The 21,536-nt window shown below is 32.5% G+C and overlaps 2 protein-coding genes across 3 annotated transcripts in view; both read right to left on the bottom strand.

Moving 5' to 3' along the window:
* The window catches only part of LOC145317031 (P2X purinoceptor 7-like), a 41,468-nt gene that overhangs the window by 3,490 nt on the left and 16,442 nt on the right, over positions 1-21,536 (bottom strand). Inside the window, exons 2-8 of the mRNA XM_080157893.1 lie at positions 6,373-6,432; positions 5,627-5,680; positions 4,889-4,966; positions 1,685-1,743; positions 757-786; positions 381-436; positions 104-154 (exon numbers count right to left, since the gene is read on the bottom strand). Of these exons, the coding sequence (XP_080014019.1) occupies positions 104-154; positions 381-436; positions 757-786; positions 1,685-1,743; positions 4,889-4,966; positions 5,627-5,680; positions 6,373-6,418 (374 nt within the window). The 5' untranslated portion in view covers positions 6,419-6,432. The remainder of the gene's footprint in view (positions 1-103; positions 155-380; positions 437-756; positions 787-1,684; positions 1,744-4,888; positions 4,967-5,626; positions 5,681-6,372; positions 6,433-21,536) is intronic.
* LOC145317028 (uncharacterized) overlaps positions 8,787-21,536 on the bottom strand; it is a 28,968-nt gene continuing 16,218 nt past the window's right edge. Inside the window, exons 2-17 of one of the 2 annotated variants that reach the window (XM_080157889.1) lie at positions 21,167-21,262; positions 19,427-19,475; positions 18,011-18,142; positions 17,496-17,597; positions 16,861-16,957; positions 16,614-16,654; positions 16,179-16,275; positions 15,337-15,416; positions 14,444-14,518; positions 14,083-14,230; positions 13,727-13,810; positions 12,839-13,017; positions 12,331-12,415; positions 11,131-11,442; positions 10,304-10,466; positions 8,787-9,307 (exon numbers count right to left, since the gene is read on the bottom strand). In XM_080157889.1, the coding sequence (XP_080014015.1) occupies positions 9,124-9,307; positions 10,304-10,466; positions 11,131-11,442; positions 12,331-12,415; positions 12,839-13,017; positions 13,727-13,810; positions 14,083-14,230; positions 14,444-14,518; positions 15,337-15,416; positions 16,179-16,275; positions 16,614-16,654; positions 16,861-16,957; positions 17,496-17,597; positions 18,011-18,142; positions 19,427-19,475; positions 21,167-21,249 (1,911 nt within the window). In that variant the 5' untranslated portion in view covers positions 21,250-21,262 and the 3' untranslated portion in view covers positions 8,787-9,123. The remainder of the gene's footprint in view (positions 9,308-10,303; positions 10,467-11,130; positions 11,443-12,330; positions 12,416-12,838; positions 13,018-13,726; positions 13,811-14,082; positions 14,231-14,443; positions 14,519-15,336; positions 15,417-16,178; positions 16,276-16,613; positions 16,655-16,860; positions 16,958-17,495; positions 17,598-18,010; positions 18,143-19,426; positions 19,476-21,166; positions 21,263-21,536) is intronic. The other variant, XM_080157890.1, reaches the window with a different exon arrangement.

Here is a 21,536-nt window from a genome sequence, read left to right as displayed (position 1 = left end):
TGGTTAACTTACCTATATTTTTTTTCAAATGTCATAAAAAATTATATCCCTCCATAATCCCACTCTGATTTCAATACCTACTAACAGTTTTAGTTTTAATTACCTATTCCTCCATTGTGAAGACCCACTTTTCATCAGCAAACAAAATGTTGCTCTAAAAAAGAGACAAGTTCATTATATAAAAAAAAATTGATATTGGGCCCAACACACATTCATGTGAAATTCCTGAACTTCCTTTTTTTCATCTCATTAAAAACTAATAACAACATCCTTTTCCTTTTTAACTTAAAGCAAATTTTCAATCCAATTTAAACATTTCCATGGACTCCATGAGCTTTAAATTTATGTATTTTTAGATATTATAAAAATTGTTAAATCACCTATATGCTGTATATCTATAACATTCTGGAGATTCTAGTCCGTCCAAGTGTTTTCTTGAATAGAACAGGGGTGTATATTTTGCACAAGATTTTATTTTTCCCCGACTACAAATTTTTTTATTCCCCCCCCCCCCCCCCCTAGCTTTTTCTCACCAAGTAGGAGGGAAAATGGAAGAATATTTAAAGAACTCTACATTTTATTTATTTTATTCCTCCTACCACACATTTTTTTAGTTTTTTCACCAAGGAGGGTGGGGGGGAATGGAAAAAATGTTTTAATTTTTCTTCATATTTTACATTTTTTCCCCTCTAATCACTTATTTTCTTATTCCCCCCCCCCCCCTGAGCACTGTCAATTTTGAAAATATACAACCCTGGAATAGAAACATCCAATCAGCTGCAACAACTAGAAAATACAATAAATTATATTTTGTTTATTAACGCTAAAAAATGACACCATTTTTAGTTGATGTATCGCAGAAAAAAAACTAAAATCACAGCATTTTCAAATATAAAAAGTTTAGGTAGTTTTCTCTTGGGAGAGTTAAATACTTCCTAGAACCTATAAAGATGATACACTGCATGCATATTTGTTATGGCAGAGGTACAATATGGAACCATTGAGAATCTACAGCGGAAACGCCGCTCCCGCCGAAAATCATTGTTTCCCATCATCATAGAAATAAACACTAAACTAAAATAAATAACAAAACCTTAAATCCTATATAACTTTGTGGGATTACAGGGGTGTATATTCTGCATGCTTGACTCTGCGTAAGGGGGGGGGGGGGAAGAAATAAAAAAATATATGGTTTGTATGATAAAAGGGGGGGGGGGGGCGAAAGTGACACTTTTTGAAACCAAAACTAAAAGTCAAAGGAACTCAACTAAAAAACGAGTTACAGGTCTGAGATTTTGCATGGCAGTTGCTTTATAGGGGTACAATATGGAACTGTGAAGAAACGGCGGCGCAACCGCCGAAAACCGCCGTGAAAAGGCAAAAAAAATTCGGCGGGAAACGGCGGTTTTCGGCGGTTGCGCCGCCGTTTCTTCACAGTTCCATATTGTAACCATATAAAGCAACGGCCATGCAATATCTCAGACCTGTAACTCTTTTTTTAGTTGAGTTCCTTTGTTGACTTTTAGTTTTGGTTTCAAAAAGTGTCACTTTCGCCCCCCCCCCCCCTTTTATATTCATCATATTTCTAAATTATATTTGATTTTGAAAAGTGGCAAACCCATCACCACCAACAAAAAAAGAAATGTAATGAAATTGTAGAGAAGTTTTTAAAAAACAGGTTTACCTCCAATGATTCCTTTTTTAACAGGAAGTTGAAGGTCTCTGACATGGTGAGACATACCTCTAAAATAAGAAAAGTTGATTAAAGATTTGTTTTTATAGGGGATGAAAATTGAAATCTAACATAATTTTTTTATACATAGTGTGGTATTTTGCCATTTAAAATCCTAGAGCTGAAACATTTTATTTAGTTGAGTTCTTTTGACTTGGTTTTGACTTGGTTTTTAAAAGTGTCACTTCCGCCTCCTCCCTTTTTACTACTAGATGTGATGAATGATTTAAATTCTCACATATATTACAAGAATATGGTTTCTCTCCAGTATGTTTTATTATATGAGTGTCTCTATTAACTTTCTGTGAGAATGTGCTTTGACCCGAGAATGACTTATCACTTATGGAAATTCATACTAGATAGAAACCATATTCATGTGAAATATGTGGTAAATCATTTTCACAGTCTGTTGTTAAAAATAGACATATGGAAACTCATACTAGATAGAAACCATATTCATGTGAAATATGTGGTAAAGCATTCTCACAGTCTGTTGACAACTCATTGTGGTGGGAAACCATATGATATTAATGTTTTCACAGTCTGTTGTGGAAACTCATACTAGATAGAAACTATATCCAAGTGAAATATGTGGTAAATTATTCTTAAGCCCAGAAATTAGATTCACATCAGAATTCATACTGGTGATATTCATTCATGTGAAATATGTGGTATATCATTCTCAGTCTGGTGTTAAAAATAGACATATGATAACTCATTGTGGTGGGAAATCTTATTCATGTGAAATATGTCGAAAATCATTCTTATCATAAAGACATTCATATGAGTATACATACTGGGGAGAAATATTACATATTTATGTAATGTTTGTGGTAAATCATTCTAGCCAATAATAGCCATATGAGAACCCATACTAATGAAAAACCATATTCATGTAAAATATGTGATAAATCATTCTCACAGTCAAGTAATAAAATACACACATGAGAACACATACTGGTCATAGACCATATTTCACATATCTCATGTGAATATGGTTGCTGTCTAGTATCAGTTTTTATATGTCTATTTTTAACAACAGACTGTGAGAATGATGTACCACATATTTCACATGAATAAGGTTTCTCACCAGAATGAATTGTTAACAGACTGTGAGAATGATTTACCACATATTTCACATGAACATAGTTTCTATCTAGTATGAGTTTCTAATTGTCTATTTTTAACAACAGACTGTGAGAACATGAATAAGGTTTCCCATCACAATGTGTTGTCAATAGATTGTGAGAATGATTTACCACATATTTCACATGAATATGGTTTCTATCTAGTATGAGGTTCCATATGTCTATTTTTAACAACATACTGTGAGAATGATTTACCACATATTTCACATGAATAAGGTTTGTCGTATGAGTTCTCTCTAGCTTTGGATTTAGGCTTCTATAATGCAAAAGTTACTTTTAAAAGTATAGAATAATGGAGAGTGAAAAAAAGAACACTTGCCAGTATTGTCACAACTAGTAATTGAGACATTCATATGAGAATTCATACTGGAGAGAAACCATATTCAATTGAAATATGTGTTAAATAATTCTCACAGTCTGGAGATTTAAAAAATTCATTTGAGAATACATACTAGTGAAAAACGATATTCATGTGAAATATGTGGTATATCATTCTCACAGTCTGTTGCTAAAAATAGACATATGAAAACTGATACTAGAGAGAAACCATATTCACGTGAGATATGTGGTAAATTATTCTTACGCCCAGAAATTAGATTCTCATTCTAGATAGAAACCATATTCATGTGAAATATGTGTTAAATAATTCTCACAGTCTGTTTATAAAAAATTCATATGAGAATACATACTGGTGAAAAACCATATTCATTCTCACAGTCTGGTGTTAAAATCTACATATGACAATTAATTTTGTTGAGAAACCTTATTCATGTGAAATATGTGGTAAATCATTCTCACAGTCAAGTAATAAACATACAGGAATAGACCATATTTATGTGAAATATGTTATGAATCATTCTCACAGTTAGGCCCAAAAGAAACTCATATGAGAAATCATACTAGAGAGAAACCATATTCATGTGAGATACGTGGTAAATATTCTCATTCTCACGACTAGAAATTAGATTCACATATGAGAATCATACGAGAGAGAAACCATATTTATGTGAAATATGTGGTAAATCCTTTAGTCGTTCTTATCATAAAGACATTTGAAATATGTTATGAATCATTGTCACAGTTAGGCCCAAAAGTTACTCATATGAGAACTCATAATAGAGAGAAACCATATTCTTGTAATATATATGATAAGTCATTCTCGGATCAAAGCACATTCTCACAGAAAGTTAATAGAGACACTCATATAATAAAACATACTGGAGAGAAACCATATTCTTGTAATATATGTGAGAAATCATTCATCATATCTAGTAGTAAAAAGAGGGGAGGCGGAAGTGACACTTTTTAAAACCAAAACTAAAAGTCAAAGGAACTCAACTAAATAAAGAGTTTCAGCTCTGTGATTTGGAATGGCAAAATACTACACTACGCAGAAAAAAATTACGTTCCCCTAAAGACCTCTGGGGGCACCGCTGCTAATTTGATATGCATATATGACAACACATACTTTTAAAAAAAAAACGCACTTAATCCCGGCCCTGCTGGCCACCCACATGACCACCTGGTTAGTCTTATGCTTACTTTCTTCACCTAAAAAACTCATAATTTTATTTATAACAACACATACTGAAATCTCACTACAAACCTAAATGATGTGGTGAATGTGCTACACAACCCGTTTTACATTTAAATTTTTTAACGCAAAACTGTGGCATAACTAAAATTGTTGATGATTTATCTATAACTAACAGCTACGCCCCTAGAGGCATATATACGGGCATTTTTGGTAGGTTGACGGGAGTTGACTCTGCACAACTTTTTATTTCAGTTTTAAATATACCTATCTTTTATTAATGAGGGTATTTTATTCTAGAGGAGCTTTCTCCTGGAAATGAGAATGTATTTTTTCGCATGAACTATGAGAAGCTACTCTGTAAAGGATTCGACGATCCTTCAATTGACACAGATAGACGGGAAGATATCCTGCAACTTTTATTAAAGGTTTAAAAAAAAGAAAGATTGAAAGGTTCAGGATAACTTATTTTACCTTTTTCACAGCACGGACCATTTGTACAACATCCGCATACACACCTGGTTGAATTCTTTTTTATCTTCATTAATACATCTAAAAAATTTAATTGAAAAAGATATAATAGTTATTTATCTCATCAAATTACACAAAGAATTCCGCAGATAATAATATAAAAAAATATAATATTAATTCCAGTTTTGTTAACCCCTAGGGGTAGAGATAAAAAGTGGCAATATTATTATAATTTTATTTTCATTTTCATGGAAAATTATCCATAATATAGCATAGATAATGTTTCAGTATTGATCAGAACCAGTTATAATCCAGCTGATAATTATCGTTGCGAAGCCATAATCAAATACCTAGATATTATTTTATTATATGTTTAATTTGGTATTTTGAATTAAGAAAAATTTATGTAAATTAACAACTAAAAAAGAAACAAAAGAAAGTGGCTAAAACAATTAGTAAGACAAAAAGAACTCGCACTGCAGTGCTTTATAAATTATTCCAATTGTTTTTGTCAAATGAATTTAAAATAGCAAAAGACAGATATTGCAAATCTAATACAGACAGACACATGGCTTACTATTTAGACCCAGGGACATCCTTGATAACCTTATGAACATAATGAAAAATAAAGGTTGAGTTTTTTTTCTAATTAGGTCGATAGGAATCTGTAGGTACAAGGTAGCCTCGCAGAGGAAAGATATAAAAAATTGTCTTATTTTTTAATAACATCTAGCTGTATACCTGAATCTGGATGTCCATCCTGTTCTTCTTGATTTCGACTTCCAATGGGATCAGCTGCAAGAAAATATATTAATCATGAAATACATTCCCTGAGGAAAAAACTTCCTAAAGTGATTTTATTGTTCAATAAAGAAATAAAAAGAAATTTCGGGTCATTTAATCAACAGCCAATGTCTTTGATTTTTGTAAATAGCCCAATAAACCATAAAATAATTTGTTTCTTTAAAGCCTGCAAAAAAAGCAAAATAATAAACAATTCAAGTTAATCTGTTACTTTATAAAGAATTTTCAAAGCTTACAAACGTACATTCCTTACATTAACCTTTCTATATATATAATAGGAATTAAACAATCACGTCAAAATAGCTAAAAAATCAATTTTATAAAAATTACGTGTCTTATAAGGACTTTCAGGTAATAATTATACAGACGCGCGCTTTCTAACTATGCAATTACACAGACAGACGTACGAACCAAACCTAATTATGGAAATAAAACTTATTGTAAAACAAATAATAGGTAAATTTAGGTATTTATTTTAAAAAATGCATCTTTAAATTTTTGAAATGACCCAATAAACCAAAAAGTACTTTGTTTCTTTTAAGCCTGCCATTAATTAAACAAGGACTAAATTTCTTTTATTAAAACAGACGAATCAAGACGACTACGTAAATAGAATTAAAGATTAAGTTTGATAATTTACTGACTTTCTAATATTTAGTATAAGTTTTAGACTGTCACTTTACCTCTGTATGGATCTAGAGTTGTTACATTCTTTATATACTCGTTCATTTTTAATAATATCTTTGAAAATTTACTTCAAATTAAATAAACATATAAAACTTTAAATTCACTTCAATAAGATTTTATGTAAATTAATTCCCAGACCTACATTTAAAAAAAACAGCCTAAAACTATCTGGAACCTTAATTACCTAAATAATTTTAGACAAAAATATAACACGAAAATTGCAATATTTATTTTCTGAACTTGTTGTTTAAAGTAGCCGGCGGTGGTTTGGTTTGGCTACAAATGTCGTCTTCTTTACTAAAAAACAACCGTATGTTATATTGCGTAATGTATTAGATTTTAGAAAAAGCTCTTTTTTTTTCATGTTAAATTTCTTCTATCTAAATTATTGTTTTAGAAAAAAAATATTTGCATCGAACAGAGTAGAGTTTTTTATTATTGTATTGCTTAATCTTAATCACATAAAAATTGTTCTGTAAGAAACAATTTAACCCCAAACTAAAAAATGCTTTTGCTTCCATCAAAATGATCACAGCAACATATAAAATTAATTTTTAAATCCCCCCAAAAAAGTTTATTGGGGACTTAATTCAAATTTGGGCTCTGCAGTCTGATTCTACTAGTGTCATAGTATATTTTTGATAAATGATAAAAAAATAGGTTAAAAACAGTTTAAAGGGCGAATATAGGTTCGATATGATATGAGCTTATATGAAAGGTGCCATTTCATACTTTTAGAATATCTATGCCAAATTTAAAAATTCAAAAAAATCCTTAAGTAGATTTTGCAATTTTCTGTTTCAATTTAACATATGATAAATGAGATTGACGACAAACGGTTTATTTTAGCCCTTTACAAGACTTTTTTTTGACTATTTTGCTTAAGTTTGATTGACTATTACAATGGCACGCATCTTAAATGATAATTTAAATGTTTATTATTTTAGATTATATACTCTTTAATTCAATTTTTAAAAAGCGTAGAAATAATTTGCGTAAAAGTTTTGACTAGGGTAAATAATACGTCTTAAAGTTTATTTTCTGTACAAAGATCATTGGTTGATTCTGGAAAATATAAAAACCCTGATGTACGCAATTTTAACACACACACACACGAACCTTAAAAAAACAGGGATTTGAAATCATTCTTCCTCCAAGAAAATTTTATCAATTATTTTTTTTTTACTTTTTACATTATTTGATGTTTTTTTAAACTTTTAAATATTTTACTTTATATAATTTGTATTAAGGTAGAAGATGGGTATATTTACCCCTGATTAATTGGTTTCCACGTTATTACGACTATCCTTTAACGAAAGCTTTTTAATTCAACCTTGCTACGAAGCCTTGTGTGATGCTAGGGTAATTGAGTTCTTAGGGAACCACACTTATTACATAATATTATCTTGAGTTAGAAAGGTTTTAAGCTATAAACAGACTTATACAATTAGATATGTCAATATCTTTAAGTTATTTATAATCTATATAATGGCACCTTTGAAATAAGCTCATATTATATCAAACCTATATTCGCCCTTTAATGAGAATAATATCTTAATAAGTTGTAACTATAAACAGTGAAAAAAGGGACAAAAAAAGATATTTTTTAGGCCTTTTCCAAAGGCAGTTTTAAAAAAATTGAGGCCTCTAGGGAAACCCAATTTTTTTTCTTTTTAATCTATGTTTAAAACATTTACCAAAAATTTTTTTTTCGCCGCTAGTTAGTGTTAGTTGTGTTTTTAGCTAATTGCAAAAAAATATCCGCAGGGCGGCGTTTTTATTTCACAAGAAGCTACCCTGTAAAGGAGAACCATACCGATTCAGCGGTTAGCGTGATCCTTCGGTGCAGACAAACAGACATCTTGTTACTTTATTATAAGGATGCTCAATATTGTTGAGATCTAATTTTCCTCTTATGACATGTTTCATTTCTTACAAGACTTAAAAGTTAAATTAAGAATACTGATAACATCCATAAAAGTGAGACTCTTTTAACCAGAAGGAAGTTCAAACGAACAAGAACATGATGAGCAGAACATTAATTTCTAATTAAGTCTAAATTGTACATAAATTTCAGGTTTTGATTATAGAGTTGCCTCGCTTATATTACTTTACCTTGCTGTCCCAAGAATCATTATTCTAAAAATCAGATGAAAAGGATATCATACAGAAAAATGTGTCAAAGTGTTAAAAAAATCAGCTTGTTTTGAATAAACGTACGGACTTTCTGGTAACGATTATAGAGTTGCTACGCTTTCTAGATTGAACTTAACTGTTATAGGAATAATCATGCAAAGTTTGAAATCGATAGAACAATTCTAATAAATTAACGAAAAGAGCTTATCGTTACGGACAGATAGAAGGGCCGATCCTAATTATAGAAAAGCTTTGTTGCTAAAAATACAAGTAATGCAAACAAAAAACATTTATTGAAATAAAACAATATATATTTAATATATATAAATCACAATGAAAGGCACACATATTTTATAAACAAATAGAATTGGTAAAGCCAATCTTAATCTTATAATTTACCCATAAATAAAAATCACAACCTTATATCAATGATATGTACAATGTACATGTATAATAATTTCTAATTTTGCTGAAATAAAATAGCTACCTAAATTGTATATACAAATTTTTTGGAAGAAAGACATATAAAAATTTAAATGGATTAACAATAATTGCACACTATTATAGTATAAAAAGCAAAAAATGCAAATTCATAAAAAAATGGGAGAAACTTATTCCCCTAGAAGCTCTCTCATGTGTCTCTCTAGTTCAGGATCGTCCAGTAAAGGTGATCTTGACCTATCCCCACTTCCCTTGGCGGCTGACAAATTTTTCTCATCACCTTTGGATTTTGTCTTCTTTTGCTTTTTGGTAGTTGTGGGTTTTAGCTTCTTTACACTGTGGGACGGTGGTGGACTAAAATAAAAAATGATTATTTACAAAAAAAAATAAGAGATTGTTACAATTAGCCAAATAAAACAGACAAAATGAAGATTGTTGGGGCACACAGGAAAGGGCATGATGATTTAACCAATCAAGCCTTGACTTGGAACATCAACACGGGAAAGAGGAAACCAGTTAGACCAAAAATAACCTGGAGAAGAGGATTTCTATGTGAACTGAAAGAGGAGAAACTATCATCTTTCAGTAATGCCTCTACTAAGGCCAAATTCAAAGAAAAATGGAGAACCTTTGTGTGCGTGGCCTATGCTCTGGAAAGAAGAGATAAATGGCGATGATGATAATGATAATCAGCCAAAATTTTTTTTTAAAGAGACAAGTAAGATTTTATCAAACCACAGACACTTAAAAATAAACTTTAGTAGGTAAATCTTTTATCATTGAGGTCTTGATCTTTACCCTTTAATTAAAATCTTTAGTAAAGAAGCAGGGATCTTCAGGGATAAGACAATGAACGATAAATTGTAAACACCAAATCATTATAAACTAATTACCTTTAGCAATAAGTTTAAAATTACTGACAGAAAAGTTTAAACCATGCTAGTTTGTTCTACCATCAAATAAATAAAACATTTCTAAGTTTTGAAGCCATCCGTACTATAGAGGCGTGGCAGGAATGTGTACAGATCAAGCTTCACATTGGTCCTGTGATGGTTTTAGGCAATTTTTTTCAGATATAAATCTTCGGATGGTTTAAAGCCATTTTTAGCTCCACTGACCCTATGAATACAATTACAAAGCCCCTAGATGGCAAGGGCGAAGCTACTAGTAACTCCATTTAACGAAAGATAGAAATCATAGATAAATCAACCCATCCCCCCTCTCCTATAAATTACAAGTGTTACTAAAAGAAAATTCGCATGCAGATCAATTATGGGAACGATTTACTGTCAATTATCTTATCCCTGCAATATAGCATGTAAAGATTAAAAATAAAAATGTTTTTCTTACCTAGGAGATGGACTCGACACAGTTTTAGACTTTCTCTTTTTCATTTTCTTTTTCTTCTTCTCCTCTTTTAATCTTTTCTCTTCTTTTAACTTCTTTGTCACTTTTTTCTCCTCTTTTTCCTTTTTATTCTTCTTTGCCTTCACTTTTTTCTTCTTTTGGAAATCTATAAAAAAATTAATATTTTAAGTTGTCATTATGAACAAGGACGATTATATTCCAAAGTAAACAATTCAGAAACATGAGTGCTCTCCCTTGAAGTGCCTGTCTAGGACTGAAACCCCACTCTCCGTTTATGACAAAATTTGAAAATAAAGGCATGTGGGGTATTTTTTCTCTGCCTTACCTTGCAGTGCTTGGTTCAAACCTGTTATGCCCTAAACCTTCGAGGCTTCAAAGTACCCAATATAACCTAACCTTAAGGAATGAACAAACAAAAATAAAGCCCCCCCCCCCCCCTCCCATATTGGTTTCTCTACTCAAGCAGGTTTAACGCCTGTTTAGAGTATTTGCGCATTTATACAAAACACACGTTAATTACGAACATTACTAACAGTCAGATTGAGTGCCTGACCAAAGTAACATTGTACAGAAGCTTTGCTAGCTATGAATCTTATTATATATTTGGAACTAATTCAACATTTTAAGGTTAGAATGGGGAGGGCAGATTCCCACTTTTGGCATCCAGTTTAAAAAACTAGAAAGCGTACAGTGATGATGCAATGCAGTTGCTCTATTGTTAGACTATATGAGACTATTAAAAAAAGGCTGTAACTGCTGCAACTTTTTATTATCCTCCTTAGAGTTCTCCACCCACACTTTAGATTTACCTGGCATTTGCAAAGCTCTTAGAACTTCCTCTGACAACTTTAGTTTCTTTGCTGACGACACAGGGGACAAAGATCGAGACCTGGCCTCGAGGGATCGTTTGAGTGGAGGAGGAGATGGGGACCGGGAATACAGTCGCCGGACTTTCCTCTCTTCCTGTTCATCCTCATTGGGGGTGGGCGAGGGGGAGGAGCCGGGTGAGACTTGTGGAGGGATGGATGGTCGTTTGGTGGTTGTGCTTGGCTGAGGAGGGGAAGGGTTGCGGTCCAATGAAGCGTCTAGTGATCCCCTTCGTGGCTTGGTTAGGTCGAGCTAATATATAGTGTTTTAAATTGTATTTACAATCAAATTAGGGTGCTTGCTTACATGTGAAGACCGGAGCACCGAAACCCCCCCCCCCCCCGCTTAGTTTTGACAAAAATCAAAAATAAGGGGGGGGGGGGGTAGTTTTTTAATGTCTGGAAAACGGCAAGGAGGAAAAAAGCAAGGCAAGGCAAAGACTTAACCCCCCACTTAAATTTGGGGACAGTCCCCATGAAAACACTTCTGATATATTCTCCTTAAGACTACCTGTTCAGGGATACATCAATTACTAAAATCAGTCAATAAATAAGGAAATTATGCCCCAAAACATGAATATCCCTGTAATAAGGTTTCCCCTCTGGCATACTGAATTTACTTGATTTACCTCACTCAACTTTCTGGCGTGTTGTACAGTAAAAAACCTACCCCCCCCCCTTATTTTTGATTTTATTCAAAATTAAGGGGGGGGGGTTAAGTCTTTGCCTTGCCTTGCTTTTTTCCTCCTTGCCGTTTTCCAGACATTAAAAAACTACCCCCCCCTTATTTTGGATTTTTGTCAAAACTAAGCGGGGGGGGGGGGGGTTTCGGTGCTCCAGTCTACCACATGTAAGCAAGTACCCAAATTAGAGCTAAAAACAAGAAAAGAACTACAGAAAATCAATTATGTAATCTTCATCCCACGTAATTTGTAATATTCTGCATTAGAAGCATTAGAATATGAATAGAATGGTTGTTGGGAGGGGTGATTATTTTTTTTTACTGCAACTGTCAATTTTTAAGACAACTGAAATATTGCGTTTCAAAAAAAAGTCTATCAAATTCTTTACAGATTTACAACTCCCCTACCCCCTACAAGTAAATACTCTTTAATTAAATTTTATTATTTAAAACACATTCCTTATCATCAGATATTTTATCTCCCAGTCTGGAAATTAAAATTTTCCGCTTATCAGCTTCTAGATCTATCAACAACTCTTCATTTGCCTAAAAATAAACAAGTACAATTATATCCAACAGCATGTGAAAAGAGAGAAAACATTCTAAAATGTGGCTCAATAAGGGCATGACGTTCTTTTAAGGGTTTTCCAAACATTTCTAAGTTTTTCTTTATAATATACTAGTTGCTTTGACCCTAGCCTCTAGAGGAGAGAGAACGAGGTCAGGAAAATATCTTGATACCCCCCAAAGCCTTTATAAAGATTAACTGAAAAGAACAACTATTTTGAACCAGAAATTTCTAAGATATTTAGCTTCAGACGAAAACTTAATGCTCTATACTATACTAAAGGATATCTAAAATTGATAAAGATTATTTCTACATGCAAAATTCAAAACCAAAAATAATGGCACTTTTCCTCTCGAATCATTCTACTAGGCCAAATTAAAATAGGCCTAAAAGTTACTTACCTTTCTTTTACCCAGCCTAATTTTGGCACTTTTATTGATGGCGTTTGTATCTGCATACATCCCTGCGGTACGACTCATCACAGTTATAGCAGTTGGGTCTAAATATTGCAATTTATTGATAGTATTTGTATCTGCATACATCCCTGCAGTACAACTCATCACAGTTATAGCAGTTGGGTCTAAATATTACAATCTATAATACAAAGTAGCTTGATGTCTGTCTGTCTGTCCGTCCGTCCGTCTGAAGCTTAAGATCTTGGTAACCACTGATCCGATCGCTTTCTACTCTTCAGGGTATATACCTATTGGTCCTGCGGTGGTTTTAAGCTATTTTCTTGGGGGGTGGGACACTCCCAACCCCCCCAAAAACAAAAAAAATCCTCCCCCCATTTTTTGTTTTTTTTTATGAATTTTGCAAATACGTTATTTAATCTCTATTTTTTTATGAATTTTGCGAATTCGTTATTTAATCGAGAAAATGTTTTCCTGCTGGGTAGGTGCGAAAATTTGCGATCCGTTCTGATGGGTAAGTAATAGAAGATGTAATTATACCTCTTTGGGTAAAGCCCCTAGAGGCTAGGGGCGAAGCCGCTAGTTCATTGATAAAATGCTATGTTATAAAGTTATTTTTATTCTTAAGGCACATAAACGACTGGGTTGGTAGAGTATTAATTTTATCCTGGGTTTCTTTGAAATTGGAGGGGAATCAAAACTAATAAGACCGTTCTTAAGTTTAGCATTTGAATATAAAAAAAAACATCTTTTTTACTTTATTATAAATAAAATTCAATAAAATGTGATGTTGTCTAACAATATTGAAGAAAATTCTTGAACAGACAAGTGAACCTAAATTGTAATTGTAGAGTATATATGCTCTAGAAACTATACCTGGAGATCCAGCTGGAGTGTCCAGATCGCTGTAATCACTGGCAGACGGAAGGTCGGCCACAGTTTTGGATTTCTCTTCTTTTTCTAAAAGTAAATTAAATAATAACGTTATTACAACTAAAATAACAACTATTTTGATTCCTGTCCTGATCTATTCTATCTTTAAGGATACCTCATTTAAAAAAAAAAATATAAATACAATTTTTTTTAAACTTTGAAAGAAGTTTAACATATTTTCACCACACTTTTTCTTTGTTTACTAATTTTAATCAACCCCATGATGCCACCGTTAGGAGTTATGTGCAATAATACACTAACACAAATAGAAAATTAACTTAACACAAAAAAATAAATACCTAATTTCTCAGATTTCTTGTGTTTCTTCCTTCTTGACTTCTCCTTTTTCTCTTTTTTTGCTTTCTTTTTGCTTCTCTTATAATCAAAATCACTGTCATACTCTAATATTTCTGGAGATTCGCTGGTACTAACTCTGTTGGCTACCAACTAAAATATAAGGTGTGAATTATACACAAAGATATAAACATCCATATTTTAAACGGGGAAATAAATGTAAAAAAATCTTAACATTAAAACTTTAAAACTGCATAAAAAAATGTCGTTAATTTGATACTGTAAATGATTTTATATTAAAAACCAAGGAAATAAAAATAATCAAAAAGGGTCTTAGTTAAGTTAAGATAGGACTACTAAAGTTACCTTGTTTTCAATTCTGTTTCTTAGATCAATGCTTCTCAAAGCATTTGTGCGAAGTTCTTCAATGATTTCAAGATCCTAAAGCAATAGACATATATCCTATTATATAAAGTAGTAAGCGTTTTTTGTCTGTCCCGAAGGATGTCGCTAACCGCTGAACCGATATTGTTCTCCTTTACAGTGAAGCTCCTTATAGGTCCTGGTAAGGTTTTAACTATTTTTGGGGAGGGTGTCTTCACGCTCTCCCCCCCCAAAAAAATATTTTTTGTACTCTTTTGAAACTCAAATTTAAAATGGGACGAGGTCGACTTTTCCCCCCTCCTACCTTAAGTGCACCTAGAGGCTTCTAGGTGCGTAGCAGCTATATTCAATATAATAAGAAACTATTTGTAGACATTTAAATCAAACTTAAAAATTTTAATCATAGTTTTTGTTCTGAAAAAGATTATCTACCCAATTGCCATTGATTTGTTGAGCTGCTTGCTAACGGGTTCGAGTCTAGACTACACTGCGTCATACTAGAGACGTTATAAATTCTACCTACTTCCCTTGTATCCGGCGCAAGACACTAATAGTATGAGTATGGGAAGGTCCAGCTCATTACCATGCAAAGTTATGACTTGCAGATGAAAGTCGTGCAATCAAAGGGTTGCTTGTCTGTTGAGTTACCCAATACCCGTTGGTGCATAAGCGTCAACTCGCCCCCGAGAGATAATATTTATTTCTCGCATCGTATTATAAACGGCTTTCCGCGGATATAGAATGTACAATTTAAAGATTAAAACTAGTTTTTTTAGCCCCGAGGTGCCGGAGGCTAGACATAGTTTTTTCGTATGGATGAGAACCGGTTCCTATCCACCGGATTCGAATGAATACGAGAAAACATATACACTTACTGGAGACATTTCTCTAGACTCATCAGAGAGGATGGATAAATCATCTCCTTTGGAGCCCAATCTGTCTTGAATTTGACCACCTAAACAAAACAAAAACTTTATACACCTTTAATATGTAGGAAATGATACAGTTTCTTACACATTTTTTTATACCATTTTAAGGGAGGGGGGGGGGGGGGGTTTAATGCAACCATCTCGTAATCAATGTATAAATGGCACTTAAAATTCGAATTTTGATCTGAAATTTTGCATGAGTAATCCTTGGTAGGTCTATTTTCCCTAAATCTAAAAAAAGTTGAAAAAGTAACGGCTAACGGCTCAGCCGTTTTGCCGTTTTTTTTTGGCTATTTTTAGGGCAAATCTGTCATAAATTACGTAGAAATCAACTTTTAGAAACATATTTTTGCTTTAAATCATGTGAAATGATACAAAATAACATTTTTTAGATTTCTAGTACCTGCAACTACCGGCTAGAACAGTTTGAAAACGTTTTGGATCGGAAAAGAGCATTATGTGGAGAGAGGTTTCGTGATGAATTTCGCTTGAAAATAACAAACAAATGGCTATACGGATGAGCCGTTAGCCGCTACTTTTCCAACTTTTTGTTCGATTTAGGGAAAATAGACCTACCAAGGATTACTCATGCAAAATTTCAAATCAAAATTCCAATTCTAAGTGCCATTTATACATAGATTACGAGATGGTTGCATTAAAAACCCCCCCCTTTATTAATTTCACTTTTTCTTCAAAATTGAAATTTAGGAGGGGGTTATTTAAATATTCTTTTTATAGGTATATCGGTGAACACAACAACAAACTTATTAAATTACTAAAAACCCAACCTGCAGTACCCAGTCTTGATTTGATACCCCCGGTGATCTCTCTTCTGGCAAGTAACCCAGCCGCTGGAGGAACCACAACCCTGCGTGGCACCGAGTTCTAAACAAAAAAGGAAATTATTTCTCTTTAAGTGAGTAACTTAACAATGGCAGGGTGCACCTAAACACTGCGAGTGTTTAAGTTTAAAACTGGCAAGGAAGAAAATATTCCTAATTGAATTAAAGTAACCAAAATAATCCTATTTGAATATTAATGAATAAGAGATAATGAAATAATCTAAACCATTTTTGTTTTGAATGTTAATAACATAGGTAGCATAGACTTGAGATTTTATTTAATAATAAATAAAATAAATATAACAAAATCAATATTTTCTGCTATAACTAGGTAAAGGCTTTATGAATATAATAAATTGATAAAATATAATAAAATTTTACCTCAGATCCCAAACTTTCTGGACTGATATGGATAATATCCTACATATTTAATATTTAGTACCTATTTACTTTAAGTTTTTCAGATAGGCAATACTCTTTTACATTTGTACATTATAAAAAAGGTATAATGAAACATTTTATTTTGTTAAGTAATTTTCTATTATTTATTTGATCTTCACTAATTCGAAGATTTAAAAAAAATAAAAAAAATAAAGTGCACTTGGTTCTGAAAGTAAATTCTTTTCCTTGATTGAATTTAGTTTTTCTCTGTTGAGAATGATGCTACCACTACTGATAAGTTGACCTGACGATGTTCTCACCTCTTCCATTTCTTGGTTATTTACCTGAAAAATATCAATTTATTTAATTCTGGCGGCTGCAAGCCTAACACATGGGAGAGGGAAAGCCGTGGCAGTAAACTGGCTTCAAACCAGCCAGGAACCTCTATGAATAGAAAACTATTTAGGTTCAGTGCTTAATAAGATATGTCTATCCAAAGGGTATATCTTTGCATCAATATATATTATATAATCTATTCATTAGGTAAATTACATTGACATATGAAGAGTGTAAACATGCTCGGAACAATGTGATGTCTGAATAAATATGTAAAATTCATGTTTTTTTTTGTGAGTTATCCACTTATAATCTATCCAACTATGCATTTCTATCTATTTATCAAATTATATGTTCCATCTTTTTATCCAACTATATATCTCTATGTATCTATCTTACCTTGCTATCATCTTTATGTTGACTAAAAGAGAAATCAAATATAGATGGGAACATAACCTTCTAATACAACGAGATATCTGTTTGTCACAAATATTATCTATCTATCTATTATACTATAAAGTATATATCTATATCTATCTATCTTACCTTGCTATCATCTTTATGTTGACTAGAAGAGAAATGTAGATAGGAGCAGAACCTTCTGGTACAGCCTGACGGCTGTTTGTCCCAAAAACATTGCTTGTTCACCTTAATGATAAGTTCATTTATTACTTTGGAGACAGGAGTGTATTGTATATATTCCATAATTTAAAATAAAGATATATTTCCTTTTTCTACTGTATAAATTGGGGTGAGAGGAAAATGATTCAACTTGGCTGGAGAATATACACTCGTCATTTCATCTTTTATTTAAAAAATTTGGAGCTCCTCTTTTCATATTTTATTATTGACAACGATAACAGCATGCAATATTAGAAAAAAAACATTTTGTCTTAAAAATTACATCGTAATATAAAATGAAAATCAAATCAGGTAGGTAATTAAATTAATAATTATAATTAGTTTTTTTGGTAAATAAAATGATAAATACATATTACATACATAGATTTGCATCAATCTTAATTACATGTTGTTGACACTTATTGTTAGTCATTAAATACCTTCTTTTCGGTAACTTCCCCCACTTTGGGAGCAACAGGTGTGGTAATTGGAGCAGAATATATGGTTGGTACCCCTGTGCCGGCAACCTCAGAATGGCGGTAGGGACACATGTATCTTGTACACTCAGAATTCTAAATAGAACATTTTACGTAATTTTCAAGGAAGGGCATACAGTGAATACATTGATGTAAAATATACGTAGATATTATGACAGGAAAATTGTCGTCTATTTAGGTTGCAAACATGGACATTGACATTGAATTGCCAGTTCGTTTATGCACAGCAGGGCAAAAATATGTTTAAAAGGACTCTCCACAGAAAAATCAACTTTAGATTTTTGAAAATCTAACCTGAAATTATTATTCTCTGTTCAATTTTAGGCATTTTTTGTTTTTGTGGCATCGCGATCGAAGCCTTTTGAAATTTTTTACCTCCTTTAAGTGAATCCTCCCGCCATTTAATTTGTGCTGCTTTAGTGATTTTTAGCTTCTATTTTTGCCGCCGTTGCCGCATTCATCGCCCTTCTCCGCCGCTACTCCGCTGTACGTCGCTTTTTAATACATGCTCCCCTCTCCCTTGTTCAGAAATTAAATGGAGGCTGGGGGTGTTGTGTATAACTACGTGCGCAATGTATAGCGGAGTAGTGGCGGAGAAGGGCGATGAATGCGGCAACTGCGGCAAAAGATGGTTATATTTGGCGGAGGCGAACACAAAATGGAGGCGGCAGGATTGTCCAGTCAAGGAAGAGGATAAATCGTAGAGCGGCCGGTTGCAATGGAGCAAATGTTCTTTAGCGGCGAACACATATTGAGTGGAGGAAAGTGTAGTATATATTGTTATAGCGGCAGTACAAATAGGCGGCGGACAAAATTTTCAAAGGGCTTCGATCGCGATGCCACAAAAACAAAAAATGCCTAAAATTGAACAGAGAATAATAGTTTCAGGTTAGATTTTCAAAAATCCAAAGTTGATTTTTCTGTGGAGAGTCCTTTTAAAGTATGGTTGCGTAGGGTGCGGGTATAGGAAATTAGATTTTTGGTTCAATAAAAAAAATATCATAGGTTCTAAAGTCGAAAAATGGGTTCCTTACTCAAAAAATCTATAAAACACAAAAACAGGCCTTTTTGTTATAATATATATACCTATAATTTTTGCCCCACACTGCCATAAAAACAACTAGCTTTAATTAATAGGTTTCATTAAATTCTTTTTAATTATATTTACTACCTACACCCGCATAAAATTAGGCTCTTCTAACAGACTTTAGACTTTGCTGGAAAATTGAAATCCTGCGTGGTTTCAATTCTAATGAAACCAAACTTAACACAAAATTATTAGCAAAATAGTTACTCAACCTAATATGTACATTTTGTTCACGAGTAACTAACGACGGACAATTTACTTTGATAACATACCTGCCAATAGTAGCATACTGTTTCCGTCTGTTTTGCTTGGGGACAATGTCTAAAAATACATTTTCATTTATATCAATGCATTGGTTATCATATTGGCAATATGTTAATGGATGAAAAAAACAATTTATACCAACTAGTAAGGTTTTTGTAGGAACATTCTTCAATCTATATCTTAAAGGGGGGGGGGGGGGCGTAATGACATTTAAACGTAAACCGTGAGCAAAATGGTCTAAATATTGAGCTAGACACTTGAAACTTGGTACATAAGCCTAGTCCTATAGGTACTACATCTTGATGGCAAAAAAATCAAAATTTTTTATTTTTAGGTTAAGTTAGGTAAGAAAAACCCTGCGGAAACAGGCGAAAATGGGGTTTTTAGGCCTTTTTTAGTCTATTTTGATTTATAAACTTACCTTTAATTGTTTTTTATTAGGTTTTTTCTTTCTTACCTTACCTTTAATTGTTTTTTATTAGGTTTTTTCTCTGGAATACACTGTGTCTATACACAAGGACATTATTTAAGATGATTCAGCAAGTCGGGGACCGACTCCAACGGGCTAGGTGGGTGGCTCGCAGGAGTAAAGTGCATTTTTTATAAAGTTTGTGTCATATTTAAAATATAGGTTTTTATGAGTTTTGGTCCCAAACTTGCTGAATCATCTTAATTAAAGTCCTTATAAAGTCCTTATACAGTATCTAAGGAAATAACTTAAGAAAAAAAATTTACAGTGAGTTTTTACATGAAATTACACCAAAACAGGCTAAAAAGGCCTAAAAATCCCATTTCCGCATCTAGAGGACTAGGTTTATGTACCAAGTTTCAAGTGTCTAGTTTAATATTTAAACAATTTTGCTCACGGTTTACGTTTAAATGTCATTACGCCCCCTCTTGATATTTACCTACCAAAGAACTTTGGAACATTAGGACAAAAAGTTAGGAAAAAGATTTAATTATCATCCATTGTCAAATCCCATAATTCTTAGATACCTACCTAAAGTCACAGACATCTCTCTTAGAATAATAATAGATTAACGTTCAAGGTAATTTGATTTATCGTCAATTCTACCATCCCTTTAATTCTAACCTAACCAATGTTAAATGCATTTGCCTAAGAATGTAAGAGACACAGATTCTAGGAAATATTAACATGTCCTCCATTGTCCAATCCCATAAATTCTAGGATACCTACCTAAAGTTACAGACATCTCTCTTAGAATAATATGATATAAAGTTTAGGGGAAGCTTAATCTATCAATCATTGTCCAATCAATTCATTCTATGATACCTACCTAAAATTACAGACATCTCTCTTATTATAATAATAATATGACATAAAAGTTTAGGGGAAGCTTAATCTATAATCAATTGTCAAATTCCTGAAGTCTAAGCTACCTTCCTACCTTATTTAATATTATGACATAAAAGTTAAGGGGAAGCTTAATTTATCAATTATTGTCCAATCAATTCATTATAAGATTCCTAACTTCTTTTAATAATATGATATAAAGTTAGGGGGAGCTTAATTTATTATCCATTCTCAAATTCCTGAAGTCTAAGATACAAACCTAAAGTTAAATACATTTCTCATAGAATAATAGGACATAAGGTTAAGGGGAAGCTTAATTTATCAATCATTGTCAAATTCCTTAAGTCTTAGACAAATTCCTAATATTACATTCATCTTCAAAAAAAAAGAACATAACATCTTTTGTCAAATCCCTTAATTGTAAGATACCTACCTAAAGTTACAGACATCTCCTTTAGAACAGTATGAGCTGAGGAAAAAGTGACAATCTTGGCTAAATTTACCACCCACAGACATTTTAATTCTTTTTTTTTATCTGAAAATATGTCCATTATTTTTACTTTATAGGCATAGGAATCTTCATGAAATATATTTTGTTAAAAAAATCCTTAATATTTCATATTATTATTAAATGAATTTGGCAAATAATTTTTTTTCTACCGTCTTGTTTTTTACTCTTCTTTGGTGCTTCTAAATTCTTGTAAATCTGGCAAAATTTGTAGAAAAATCCTCTAAAAACAAATGACCATCTACCAAAACCAGCTTTGTCTAGGAACCAAGTACAAGAATAATAAATCTTCGTT

This window comes from Acartia tonsa, chromosome 4 (assembly GCF_053477335.1).
Source record: "Acartia tonsa isolate MP-2025a chromosome 4, ASM5347733v1, whole genome shotgun sequence".
Classification (NCBI taxonomy): domain Eukaryota; kingdom Metazoa; phylum Arthropoda; class Copepoda; order Calanoida; family Acartiidae; genus Acartia; species Acartia tonsa.
This window is presented reverse-complemented; position numbering and strand designations above follow the sequence as displayed.